This window comes from Mastigoproctus giganteus, chromosome 1, assembly GCF_048544385.1.
Source record: "Mastigoproctus giganteus isolate SK-2022 chromosome 1, ASM4854438v1, whole genome shotgun sequence".
NCBI classification, from domain to species: domain Eukaryota; kingdom Metazoa; phylum Arthropoda; class Arachnida; order Uropygi; family Thelyphonidae; genus Mastigoproctus; species Mastigoproctus giganteus.
Window position 1 is genome coordinate 17810443 of NC_143575.1, and position 13720 is coordinate 17824162.

Here is a 13720-nt window from a genome sequence, read left to right on the forward strand (position 1 = left end):
AGTCTAAATACATCATACACCATCAGGCATCTCTCATATTGTGGAGTTATACTTCATAACTGTTTTTGCCATCATTGCATCACTTGGGTACCTACCCACTCACTGACGAAGGGCCAAATAGCCCTGAAACAGTGCTGTCTGGGTGGTGGTACCTATCTGAGAATAAGTAACACTAGTCTTCTCCTTAGGTGAAGCGTTACTTATTCGAAGTAGTGCAATATCATGGCAACTCGTTGTGAAGGCATTCACAATATGAGATATAACCTAAAACGATGCCACCTTAAAAATTTTCTGTTTATTCAGAAATGGCTGTGTATTATGATGCTAAGCACTTTATATACATAGTCTAAATTTGTTCGCAGCTTGAGGCTCTAGCCCTAAATGCGCCTTAGTCTAAATACATCATACACCATCAGGCATCTCTCATATTGTGGAGTTATACTTCATAACTGTTTTTGCCATCATTGCATCACTTGGGTACCTACCCACTCACTGACGAAGGGCCAAATAGCCCTGAAACAGTGCTGTCTGGGTGGTGGTACCTATCCGAGAATAAGTAACACTAGTCTTCTCCTTAGGTGAAGCGTTACTTATTCGAAGTAGTGCAATATCATGGCAACTCGTTGTGAAGGCATTCACAATATGAGATATAACCTAAAACGATGCCACCTTAAAAATTTTCTGTTTATTCAGAAATGGCTGTGTATTATGATGCTAAGCACTTTATATACATAGTCTAAATTTGTTCGCAGCTTGAGGCTCTAGCCCTAAATGCGCCTTAGTCTAAATACATCATACACCATCAGGCATCTCTCATATTGTGGAGTTATACTTCATAACTGTTTTTGCCATCATTGCATCACTTGGGTACCTACCCACTCACTGACGAAGGGCCAAATAGCCCTGAAACAGTGCTGTCTGGGTGGTGGTACCTATCTGAGAATAAGTAACACTAGTCTTCTCCTTAGGTGAAGCGTTACTTATTCGAAGTAGTGCAATATCATGGCAACTCGTTGTGAAGGCATTCACAATATGAGATATAACCTAAAACGATGCCACCTTAAAAATTTTCTGTTTATTCAGAAATGGCTGTGTATTATGATGCTAAGCACTTTATATACATAGTCTAAATTTGTTCGCAGCTTGAGGCTCTAGCCCTAAATGCGCCTTAGTCTAAATACATCATACACCATCAGGCATCTCTCATATTGTGGAGTTATACTTCATAACTGTTTTTGCCATCATTGCATCACTTGGGTACCTACCCACTCACTGACGAAGGGCCAAATAGCCCTGAAACAGTGCTGTCTGGGTGGTGGTACCTATCTGAGAATAAGTAACACTAGTCTTCTCCTTAGGTGAAGCGTTACTTATTCGAAGTAGTGCAATATCATGGCAACTCGTTGTGAAGGCATTCACAATATGAGATATAACCTAAAACGATGCCACCTTAAAAATTTTCTGTTTATTCAGAAATGGCTGTGTATTATGATGCTAAGCACTTTATATACATAGTCTAAATTTGTTCGCAGCTTGAGGCTCTAGCCCTAAATGCGCCTTAGTCTAAATACATCATACACCATCAGGCATCTCTCATATTGTGGAGTTATACTTCATAACTGTTTTTGCCATCATTGCATCACTTGGGTACCTACCCACTCACTGACGAAGGGCCAAATAGCCCTGAAACAGTGCTGTCTGGGTGGTGGTACCTATCTGAGAATAAGTAACACTAGTCTTCTCCTTAGGTGAAGCGTTACTTATTCGAAGTAGTGCAATATCATGGCAACTCGTTGTGAAGGCATTCACAATATGAGATATAACCTAAAACGATGCCACCTTAAAAATTTTCTGTTTATTCAGAAATGGCTGTGTATTATGATGCTAAGCACTTTATATACATAGTCTAAATTTGTTCGCAGCTTGAGGCTCTAGCCCTAAATGCGCCTTAGTCTATTTGACTTAAATGAATGTTTTTTTTTTTTTGTTTTTTTTTACCGTAAATATCATTAATCATTCCAAGAGAAAGTTTACCCCAAGTGAATTTTTGATAGTGAATGGACTCTACAGAATGAACTTCTTCGTGAAATTTTATAAAAATGAAAAATTTATACCTAAATGCTTTTAAATATTTTTTTCTAATTTTAATCCGATTGCCTAACATTAGGGTAAATATTAATCCCAAATATCAAATCAGAAATTTAAATAAAAATTGTAAAAAAGGGGGGAAAAATCATAAAGAAGAAACAAAAAACAAAAAAAATTGGAGAAAAATTGGGGGAAAAAACAAAAAAAAAAAAAAAAAAAAACTAGAAAATTTGTGAAAAAAAGTATGTAAAAGAAACTCATGATTATTATTTTTTTATAGCAGAAATATCTCCATATCTATTTATCCTCTAATTTATTTTCCAAATTTGAATTCCTGGAAATTTTGGTATTTTGATACCTAAATAATTGGATATGAATGGCCAACAGACACGAAATCCTCCTTTGATTTTTAAAAACTATTTTCATGCTGCTATCTATTAAAACTGTATACTATTAGACAGAAACAAATTAGAGATCACAACACATTAGATTAGATTAGATTTTAAACCATAAATCTTATAAATTGACCTTGAAAAATACATAATCCTGAAGGGTTAATTGGCAAACACATGGTTTATTCTCTGTTGTGTAACACAGTACTGCTTATTGTTAAAAGTTAGGTTACTTTGGATTTGAGTGGCATGAATGTATTATGGTTGGCAGTCAATTCACAAGCTGGCTTGGTTTGACCAGGTCATGGAACAAAGATTTTGAATAACCAATGCTACGTAACTGAACAGAATTGGAGGGAAAATCTTTATTTTTCTTGCTAATTAAATAAGAATACAATGGGACAAAATGATCCTTCAGAGCCTGGGAGGCTAGAGATTTAACAGACATTTATGATCAAGAAAAATTGCAGGAAATACGGCACATGTCACCATGAAATTACTGAATTTACCCACTTCAGTGTATAAGACACATTAATCAGTTATTAATTTAGAAAAGAAGTCCAACAATGCCATTCAGACATTCAAGTGCTGGAATTTGGGCAGTTCTGGAGCATTCTGGCTAAAACTGGATCTCTAAAAAAAAAAAAAGGAGTCTTGCCCAGTTTCAATTTCTGAAAATTGGCAAGTATACACTACAGTCTTTTGCTGTTAGATTTGAGAGAACTGTATGTAAACTCTAAGAGCAGATAATAACTGAATGGTATACTGAAATTCTGAATTTCCAGAGCATTGAAAACCAGAAAATGGAACAACTGATAGAAGCAATCATCGCTTTTGTGATAATGAAGGCCTACAAGATGCCAACCTATTTAACCCCAGGGGCTCACATCTGGTGAGTATGGGCTTGGCACACTCAGGGCCCTGAGCTGGATATCATCATTGTTCTCTTTCTTGGTGATTTCCTTCTACTTCTTTCTCTCTTTCTCTCTCTCTCTCTCTCTCTCTCTCTCTCTCTCTCTCTCTCTCTCTCTCTCTCAGGGTAACTCGGGAATTTTTTTTTTTTTTTTTGCTGGTGCAACATAAGCCACAGGCTTCCTTGCATCATATAGCTAATAATAATAATAATAATTCAGAACTTGCTTCAGAAGATGTTCTGGGAAGTAATCACACACCATGTGGAGGAGTGGACTAGGAATCTTTGTCCTACTGTCTTTGGTACAAAACTGGCACCATACATGGTTAGACCAACAGCCAAATTTTAAAAAAATTACGAAATATATATTATATATTTTCATTATAAACATTCATTGCATGATTCATATGATGAAGAATAAAATATGTATATTAATAATATATAAAATTATTAATCTTAAAAAAAGTAATTGCACTAAATATCAAAACAATCAGAATTCCCTTTAACAATAATGCTGTATATACTCTCTTAAAACAGTAACTCTGCAGAAACTGAATCAACTGCTGCTGATTCAGTTGCTGCAGAGAACTTTCCCTCATAACTCTGAGTGGCAACTGAACACCATGGTTATTTGCCTAAGCAAGTGTTCGATGTGGATGAAACAGCATTGATCCGGGCGCACATGCCAATCAGAACATTTGTCTCAGTGCAAGAGAAGAAAGTTCCAGGTTTTAAAGCCTCCACAGGTTGCCTTACATTGTTACATTCTGTTAGGAGGGAATGCATCTGGAATTCATAGAATAAAATCCCTCATGATTTATCACTCTGAAAACCCACAAGCACTGAAGAGCATTTACCAGTTCTAGGGTGGTCTAACAAAGATAGCTGCTTGGATTACAGCAGCTATCGTTGAATCCTACTTTTTCAATGAACTCCATCATGAATTGAAGGTTTACCGTGAGAAGATAAATGTGCACTTTAAAATTCATATCCTCCTGGACATCTCCCAAGCATCGCTGATGTTGATGAAAACAGTGTTATTATGTTCGCGACACCAAATATGACATCACTTATCCAACCTATGGATAAGGGTGTCATTGCAACTTTCAAAAGTTAATCTTCAGAGGACATTTACTCAGTTGGTTAAGAATACAAATAGCACAGAGATCAACTTTCTCTGGAAAATTTTTGGAAGAACTACACAGATGAGCCAAAACATCATGACCAGCAAGTTGTTATGCAAATCAAAGCAACTGCAGGTGAACTACAGCACATGCATGGGTTGGGACACGGTATAAAAAAACACCTGATACCGAGCTCCATTAATCAGTGTTACTCTTGTTCCTCAGATAGGAAAGGCGGCAGACTTAAACGAATTTGACAAAGGCCAAATTGCAACTAGGTCAGAGCATATCCAAAATGGCACGGATGATGGGGTGCTAACGGTTAGGCGTGGTTAGTACCTACCGAAAGAGGCGCCTCCGTAGCCAGGTGGGAAGGAGCAGCAGTGTGTAGCACACGCTTCTTGATTAGACCGGGGTTCGAGCTCGTCACCACCAAATACGGAGGATGCGGAAAGGTCAGGGAATGACCACCGCATATCCCGGAGCAATATGGCCTTAGTTGCTAATGCTCCTAAAAAAACAAAACAAATAACCTACCAAAAGTGGTACGAGGAAGAAAAACCAATGAACCGCCAGAGAGGTACTGGACGACCACGGATCATCGATGCTCAAGGTGAGCGAAGGCTCTCCCATATGGTACATGGCAACAGAAGGGTGACTGTGGCGTAACTCACCGGTAATTGGAATACTGGTGATGGAAGCATTGGGTCACAACACACAGTACATCGAACTCTGCTGAAAATGGGGATGCGTAGCCGCAGGCTTCTCCGAGTGCCTGTGCTAACCACAGTTCACCGGCAACAGCATCTATGGGCACGCGAGCATTAGGAGTTATTCAGGAAGGGGAATGTCGTAGGTGAAGTAAACACTGGCAGTGAGCTAGATGATTTTCTAATAACTGAGAGGAAAGTGGAGGAGAAATTGTTGAGGATAAACATAAAAAAGGCACCCGGGGTGGATGGGATCTATCCAGTTATATTAAAGGAGACAGCAAAGGAAGTAAGCAAACCCCTGGCCATAATTATGAGAGCTTCTTTGGACTCAGGGGAGGTACCCATAGACTGGAGATGTGCAAATGTAACCCCAATTCACAAAGGAGGATCAAAGGCTGACACAAGTAATTATAGACCTGTTAGTTTAACTTTGGTTCCAGGAAAATTAATGGAGGCACTGGTTAAAGAAGCACTGCAGGATCTTTTTTTTTTTTTTTTTTTGATTTGGTAGTTGTTGGCGCATCGGCTTCTGTGGCCATATTGCACCTCCCAAATTTTTTGCAGTACTTTGATCCAAGCCCGAGGCAGGAATCGAACCCGCGACCTTTGGGTTGCCGGGCAGGTACTTTACCCCACTGCAGGATCATCTGGACAAGAATTCAGTTATAGCTCAGACACAGCATGGTTTTGTTAAGGGCAGGTCTTGTCTGACCAATTTGATTGGATACTATGATGTAGTCACAAAAGAACTGGATGCAGGGAATAACTTTGATATTATATATTTGGATCTTAGAAAGGCTTTTGATACTGTTGCGCATGGAAGACTGCTGCACAAATTGGAGCAGTGTGGCATTGGAGGCAAATTGCTGCTATGGATAAAGGGATGGTTGAGTGGCAGAAGACAGAGAATGGTAATTAATGGACACTGCTCAACGTGGACTAATGTTATTAGGAGTTCCTCAGGGTTCAGTGTTGTTTTCTGTATTTATAAATGATATAGATGATGGTATATCAAGCTTAATGTCCAAGTTTGCAGACGATACAAAGGTTGGCAGGGTTGTTAAGGACACTACTGATGCTATGCTGCTGTAACAGGATCTGGAAAGGTTGAGCAGATGGGCTGAGAGGTGGCAAATGAAGTTTAACATTGACAAATGTAAAGTACTACATATGGGAAACAGTAACCCCAGATCAACGTATCAACTCTGTGGTACTATGCTGACAGTGGTAGAGAATGAAAAGGACCTGGGGGTAATTGGCAGGCAGATATGAAGTTCTCTGAGCAGTGCAGACAAGCTGCAAGAGTAGCTCATGGTGTCTTGTCAATGATATACAGGAATTTTTCTAGCAGGGATAGGGATGTGATTATTCCCTTGTATAAGGCATTGGTCAGGCCACACCTAGAGTACTGTATACAGGTCTGGAGGCCTCATTTCAAGAAGGATGTAGAGCTGCTGGAACGAGTACAGAGAAGGGCAACAAGATTAGTGAATGGAACAAAGGGTTGCTCTTACGAAGAAAGGCTTAAGTTTTGCAAATTACAGAGTCTGGAGACTAGGCATCGGCGAGGTGATCTGATAGAGGTGTATAAGGCTTTGAATGGCTTGAGCATGCTCAATGCCGATGGGATTCTTCCTCTTGCTCAGAATAATCACCTGAGAGGGCATAAATTCAAATTGAGGAAGGACAGATGTCGGATAGATGTGCGGAAATTTGCCTTTAGCCAGCGGGCAGTTGGTTTGTGGAATAGACTTCCATCACTTATTGTTGAAGTTGATAACCTAAACAAATTTAAGGTTCAGCTGGACAGGTATTTCGAATGAACGGAGGGGTGAAATGGGAGTAGTGGTTGTGCTTTTTTTTTTTTTTTTTTTTGGCTGATGCTGAATAAGCTTGCTTTCTTGCATCATATGCCTCTACTAATGCTAATGCTAATGACAAGTCATAGTGAGTCTTTCGCTAGAAAAACTTACTTTCACCATAGTAAGTCTTTCCAAACGCAAGTATGAAAAGACTTACTACGGCGATATCTGGATGTAGTTTTGTTTCTTTCCGAACGTGGATTAGCTTTCAGGGGAGCAGCAACTCGATTGGTGATTCAAGAAATGGAAATTTCTTAGGAATGCTAGAGATCATAAGTTATTATGATTCTCTCCTTGACGAACATTTGAAAAAAGTGAAAGAATCACAAATTGAAAAGAAAAGATTAAAGGTTCATTATTTGTCAGCCAAAATTCAAAATGAATTTATTTCGTGCTGTGCTGAAAATGTTCTTAGCTGCATTTTAAAGGAAAAAGAATTTGCAAAATACTTTTCTATAATTGTAGATGCAACGCCAGATTCCGCCCACATGGAGCAAACGAAATTCATTTTGCGTTATGTTCTTGCAAACAAAGAAACAAATGAATATGAAATCTTTGAAAGATTCATAGAATTTGTAGATTGCAATAAGAAAACAGGAAACGCCATTGCAAATTTAATTCTTGAAACACTTAAAAAATGTAATATCTCAATAAGTGAGTTCAACGTGCAAGGATACAATAATGGCTCAATATGAGTGCAGCATACAAGGCAGTTCAAGCTCGAATTTTGGAAATTAATCCCCTGGCCATTTTTTCTCCTTGTACTTGTCACAGTTTGAATCTCTGTGGTGTTCATGCGGCAGAATGTTGTCCTGAGGTAATAACATTTTTTGGTGTTGTACAGAAGCTGTATAATACATTTAGTGGTAGTCCTCAGAGGGGGAAATTTTGAAAAAAAAAAAAAAAACACTGAGTGCTTGCTTCATTCCATGTCCAACACATGTTGGTCTGCTTGAATTGAGAGTGTGAAACCATTGCACAAAAGCTTCCTTCAATATAGAAGTCAATCAACATGGTACTAGAATTAAATCTAACTGCAGACACTCTAACAGATTTGACTGGTATAAAGACACATATGGAGACAGATTCGTTTGAATACCTCGTGATGGCAACAGTTTGGTTCAAAATTCTATCAGCCATAAACTACCGAAGCACGGTCTTACAAGTTCGAAATACCACAATCCACATCAAAGTAGCAAATCTTTCTAGGCTCCTGACAGATTTGAAAAAGATTAGGAATAGTTGGGAGTCAATCCTAAATGAATGTAATCTCGTAGCGGTAAATTTAAGTATGCAGGCTGAATTTTCAGATCGATGACAAAGAGGAAAAGAAATGCTGAAGAATAGACAATAACACCAACTGAAGTATTCAAGTTTAATGTTCTTTTAGACAGTGTTATTGGTAACATGACAACTCGATTTGATGCAGCAAAAGAAATAAACATTGTATTCAGTGAGTGTGCTGTGGTTATTTCACGACTTAAATGAGGTAGAAATTTGAGAAAATGCAAGAAAACTACAAAACAAATATGAAGGTGATATTAGTGAGCAGTTTTCTGAAGAACTAATACATCTGAAATTGATATATAATGCAAATATACAGGAAAAAATCTTTCACCTATACAGTTGCCCAATAAAATAAAACCTCTGAATCTTGAACCACTATTTCCCAATATTGTTATTGCTTTAAGGTTGTTTTGTGTAATATCAATGACTGGCTCAAGCAGAACAATCTTTTAGTTGCCTATCAAGGATTAAAAATGTGTTACTGTCAACTATGGGTCAAAACAAACTTTCGTCTTTGGGCTTATTATCAGCCGAGGCGGAGCTAGCCCAACACTGTAATTTTTCGAAGGTAATAGAGTTATTTGCAAGTCGTGAGGCTCGCAAAGCACCTTTGTGATTTAGTCTAAATCCGAGACTCAAGCTGTGAATTTTTGACTTTGTGATCTGATATGATAGTTTATTGAGATTAAACTTATTATACAAGTGGAAATTTTTTGTTAAAAAACTATTATTTTGTATTTACCCAATATTGTATCACTATTATTCAATTTTCATATTATTATATTACAGAAAAAAATAAAGAACAATTTCTCTCTACACACATTTTTTTTTTCTCTCATCGGGCCCGGAATTATTGTTTTCCCAGAGCCTGGGCCAGCTCTCGGTGGCCCTGGTCATAACACAAAACTGTTTGCTTACTGACTTTATTAAATAGAAACGGCAACACAAATATTAGCTCACTTGCATTACAACGTAACCAACTAGAACAGTATGAAAGCCGCAGTAAAATTGTAAGCGTGCGAAACAAATTGCTTAAATAAGCAATGGAAAATTCTGGAAATTAAATATTCAGTAAACTTTAATAATTCCTATAAATGATTACCCCAAGGTTTTAATCCAGACTAAATATACAGTTTCTTGCATTCTGAAAGCAGAAATTTTTTAATTTTCAAAAAGATAAAAAAGAGTTATAACAAAAATTTATTTATTAAAAAAAAATACTGGCAGTTATTTCTATGCAAGTATTGTTTTACAATAATTATTTTCTCATCATGGCAACCAAATAATTTTTGATAACGATCACAGAAAGCAGTACACATCAGTGGAAAGTGGTAGAAATGCATTTTAGAAACATCATTATTTTCCATGGAGGCGGTAGCCCGCACCGCCTCCATGAAAAATAATTTTGACATCTCTGTTTTAGATAGTTGAGAATTTCCCAATAAGAGAAAGTCTGATTGGCATCAAATTTTCAGCATATGTTCTGCTTTTCTCTGGGCAAGTTTTAAACACAATTACAATTTCATAGCCATATATTACACCCATCCCCATAGTTCTCTCATTACTGTTAAAATCTGGAACAACACCTTCAAGATTGTTCAAAATTTCAGGACTATTTATTTTTTTTTTAATATAATTCCATTTTGATAGATCAATTCACATATTTTCACACTTGTCTCTCACCCCTCTCTTTAAAAAGAAGAAATGCTGCACAAATCTCATTTTAGAACTATCCATCACCTGAAATTTTGGGAAACACTTCATGAATAGACTTTATAATCTAAGCCCTGAGGTAATGTCACTTGATAATTAAACATGCCTGAAATGTAATGGAATGTGCACATTACCTAACTTGTACATTTTTCAAAAAAAAAAAAAAAAAAAAAAAAACCCACCCTAGCTGTACAAGGTTAGTTACTTCAGAGTAACTATGTGGCTGGTTAACTGCCTACAACACTTCTTTATGACATAATAAGCATGATGACTTAAAATTAAGAGTTTTAAACAAACTTAATACTTTTAATAATAGATGTTATCTGAATCTACCTGAAGATTTTGAGCAATGACTTCTGCAGTAGTAGGACTAGTACAAGGACTGTGAGGTAATCCAGCATCTTCCTCATCTGAACTTCTGTGACTCTGAATAATCCTCTGTAGCTCTTCCTGTAATATGTTTTCACAAAATTCACAAATAAACAAAGTATACCACACTGACAGATATGCACATGCACACACACAATAGTTGGGTAGATTCATCAGTCCCAGGTATCTTATTTACTTTTAGCTTCAACAGTTTCTCTTCAAATTACATTAATGGTTTCTGGATGTTTCAGATTTGTGTGTGTGTGTGTGTGTGTGTGTGTGTGTGTGTGTGTGTGTGTGTGTGTGTGTGTGTGTGTGTGTGTGTGTGTGTGTGTGTGTGTGTGTGTGTGTGTGGTCAACAAAAGCTGTGTTTCTGTAGGCTTATCAATATTTTTGTATTTAGCATTTGAAACCTTTTTAATTGTCTGTTTTTTTCAAACTTTCAAAAATTGACTCATTGCAAATTCATATATCCACACAGAAACATTAATTCCATAGCAGTTTCAAGTTATTTTTCCGAAGTGACAGATTGGTCTTCTGAACTTTCTCTAGTAAATCGTTTCAAATTTCAGTCAAGAACTGTTTCAATGGGGATCACAGACTGACAAGAGTAATTACAGACCTGTTAGTTTAACTTCTGATCTGGGGAAAATAATGGAGCCACTGGTTAAAGAAGCATTGCTGGATCATCTAAACAAGACTGCAGTAATAATTCAGACACAGCATGGGTTTGTTAAGGGGAAGTCTTGTCTGACCAATTTGATTGAATACTATGATGTTGTCACAAAAAATAATTTTGATATCATATATTTGGAATTCAGGAAAGCTTTTGATACTGTTGCACATGGAAGACTGCTGTACAAATTGGAGCAGTATAGCATTACAGGCGAATTGCTACATGGATGAAAGAATGGTTGAGTGGGAGATGACAGAGAGTAGTAATCAATGGGCACTGCTCTTCATGGACTAATGTTATTAGTGGAGTCCTCCAGGGTTCAGTGCTGGGCATTTTCACAATGCAAATTTGCTCCAATGCGACTGATATATTAGGGAACAATGTGACTATAACGTGATTTTCGCATTGGCTCATGCATGATTTTGTTTGTGAGTAACACCAGGTGAACGTAAAACCCAGCACCACGCTGAAAGTAGCAATTTGAACAGCAATACATACAAGTTTACAAAGCTTAAAAAAATTTCAAACATCAAATGTGTGAGAGCTATATTTTCCATTTATTGTATTGATCGGAGACACTGTTATCATTCGCTGTATTTTATATAAAAATTTATTTTAATATAAAATAAATATATTAAATATTTATATTAAAATTTAAATGTATTTTATATTAAATTTTATATTTATTTATCACAAGATTTTCTGTTCGAACAGAAATTTCGTGAGGCAGGATAGCATGAGAGGAGGAGGAGCAAATTTCTGGAGGTCACTGCATAACACTGAAGGGACTCGCATCTGATGAGTATGGCACACCCGGGGTCCTGAGCTGGACATCATCATTCTTTTCTTTCTTGATGATTCCTTTCTACATTCTTTCTCAGGGTAACTCAGGAATTTTTTTTGGCTGGTGCAGCATAAGCCTCAGACTTCCTTGCGCCATATGGCTAATAATAATAATAAATTGCATCGAGTGTGGCGCAGGATAAAGTCACTCGTGTTCAGGCCTTAAGCAGAGGAGTCAGTTCGAATATTCAGAGACGGTCTCCCGAGGAAGACAGTGGAGCAAGTGGTGCTGTCTGCGTATGGCTACCACAAGAAAAGGGCAAGACCATCCAGCCCCACCAACTGGAAGTGCTTCCTGCGCAACTGCATTAGTGACCACCCAGGAAGGAAGAAAATGGCAACACATGTAGTGAAGCATCGAAATGAATATGTACATCATGCAAGCATACTACGAAATAACAAAGCTGGAGACCGATATGACAACATACAGGGCAAGGCTATATACCAAGTGGCTGGAACGATTCTGGATATTCAGGCCGCCGAACAGCGAATAGCAGACCAGAGAAGGACCATCATCATGAAGAACCTGATAGCTCCTGCAATCTTGGAAAAAATCAAGCAGGACGTGAGTGATCAGCTACAAAGGATAGAGAATATGGTCAATACAGAACCAGAGGAGGAAGAGCAAGAAGAAATACAACCCACAGCAGCTGAAGTGGAAAGAGATGAGGTCATGATATCCAGAATAGAGGACGAGTGGAAGAAGGTCCTAACAGAATTTGAGGGAATGGACCTAACCCAAGTAATACCGAAGCAGAGGCCCAATAGAACCTTGTGGTGAGTCGCAGACCACCTCAATCGGCAAATAATACCACATTACCTCAACAACAATGGTGCAACACTGGAGGCCATCCACATAGCTGTGTATTGTACTGCCATAGCAGCCCTAGGATTAATGGAAGAGAAACGAGAGACCAGCAGCAGAGAACCGAAAAAAGAAGAAACTGTCAGCTTGGGAAAGAAGACTTCAGCAGAAGATAGAAGAATTAAGAGTCAAGATAGGCCAATTGACCCAGTACCAATGGGGTAATAGGAGTAAGAAATTGATTGGAAAAGTGAAGAGCATCCTCAAGAGAGACAGCAAACATGGGACAAAAAATCAGAGAATAGAAGAGTATTTGGACACACACACACACTGAAGCAGAACCTCCTCGCTCTCAGCAAGAGACTACGCCAATACAAAGAGAGCTCCCAGAGGAAAATAAACAACCGAATCTTTAATGGGGACCAAAGATGCTTCTATAGGAGTCTTGGAGAAGACGGGAAAGAACCATGCGAGCAGAAGACGATTGAGGAGTTCTGGGCAACAGGGCAACGTATGGAGCAGGGAAGTAAGACATAACAGCCGAGCCCACTGGATAGAACTAGAATGCAAGAAAACCAAGGATGTACAAAAGATGAGAGAGTGGAAGGTTTGGATAGAAGAAATAAACAGATGATCAAGAACTCTCACAACTGGCAAACTCCAGGAATAGATAACGTCCACAACTAATGGTACAAGAGGCTCATTTGCACACACAAGCACCTGGCAGAGCAGTTCACACGAATGATAAGGCACCCACAGGCAATCCTGAAGTTTCTCACATATCTGAACCCTAAAGATGAAGATACAAGAAATGCGGCGAAATACAGGCCAATCACCTGCCTCCCAACAATGTACAAGATCCTGACCAGCTGCATAACCAGGAAGATATCAGACCACCTGGAGAGCCAGAACATAATGGCCGAACAGCAGAAAGG

At 38.2% G+C, this 13720-nt stretch overlaps 1 protein-coding gene across 1 annotated transcript in view; it reads right to left on the reverse strand.

Moving 5' to 3' along the window:
• The window catches only part of LOC150090593 (uncharacterized), a 135611-nt gene that overhangs the window by 57466 nt on the left and 64425 nt on the right, over positions 1–13720 (reverse strand). The window contains exon 5 of the mRNA XM_090386636.1: positions 10426–10542. Coding sequence (XP_090242762.1) covers positions 10426–10542 — 117 coding nt within the window. The remainder of the gene's footprint in view (positions 1–10425; positions 10543–13720) is intronic.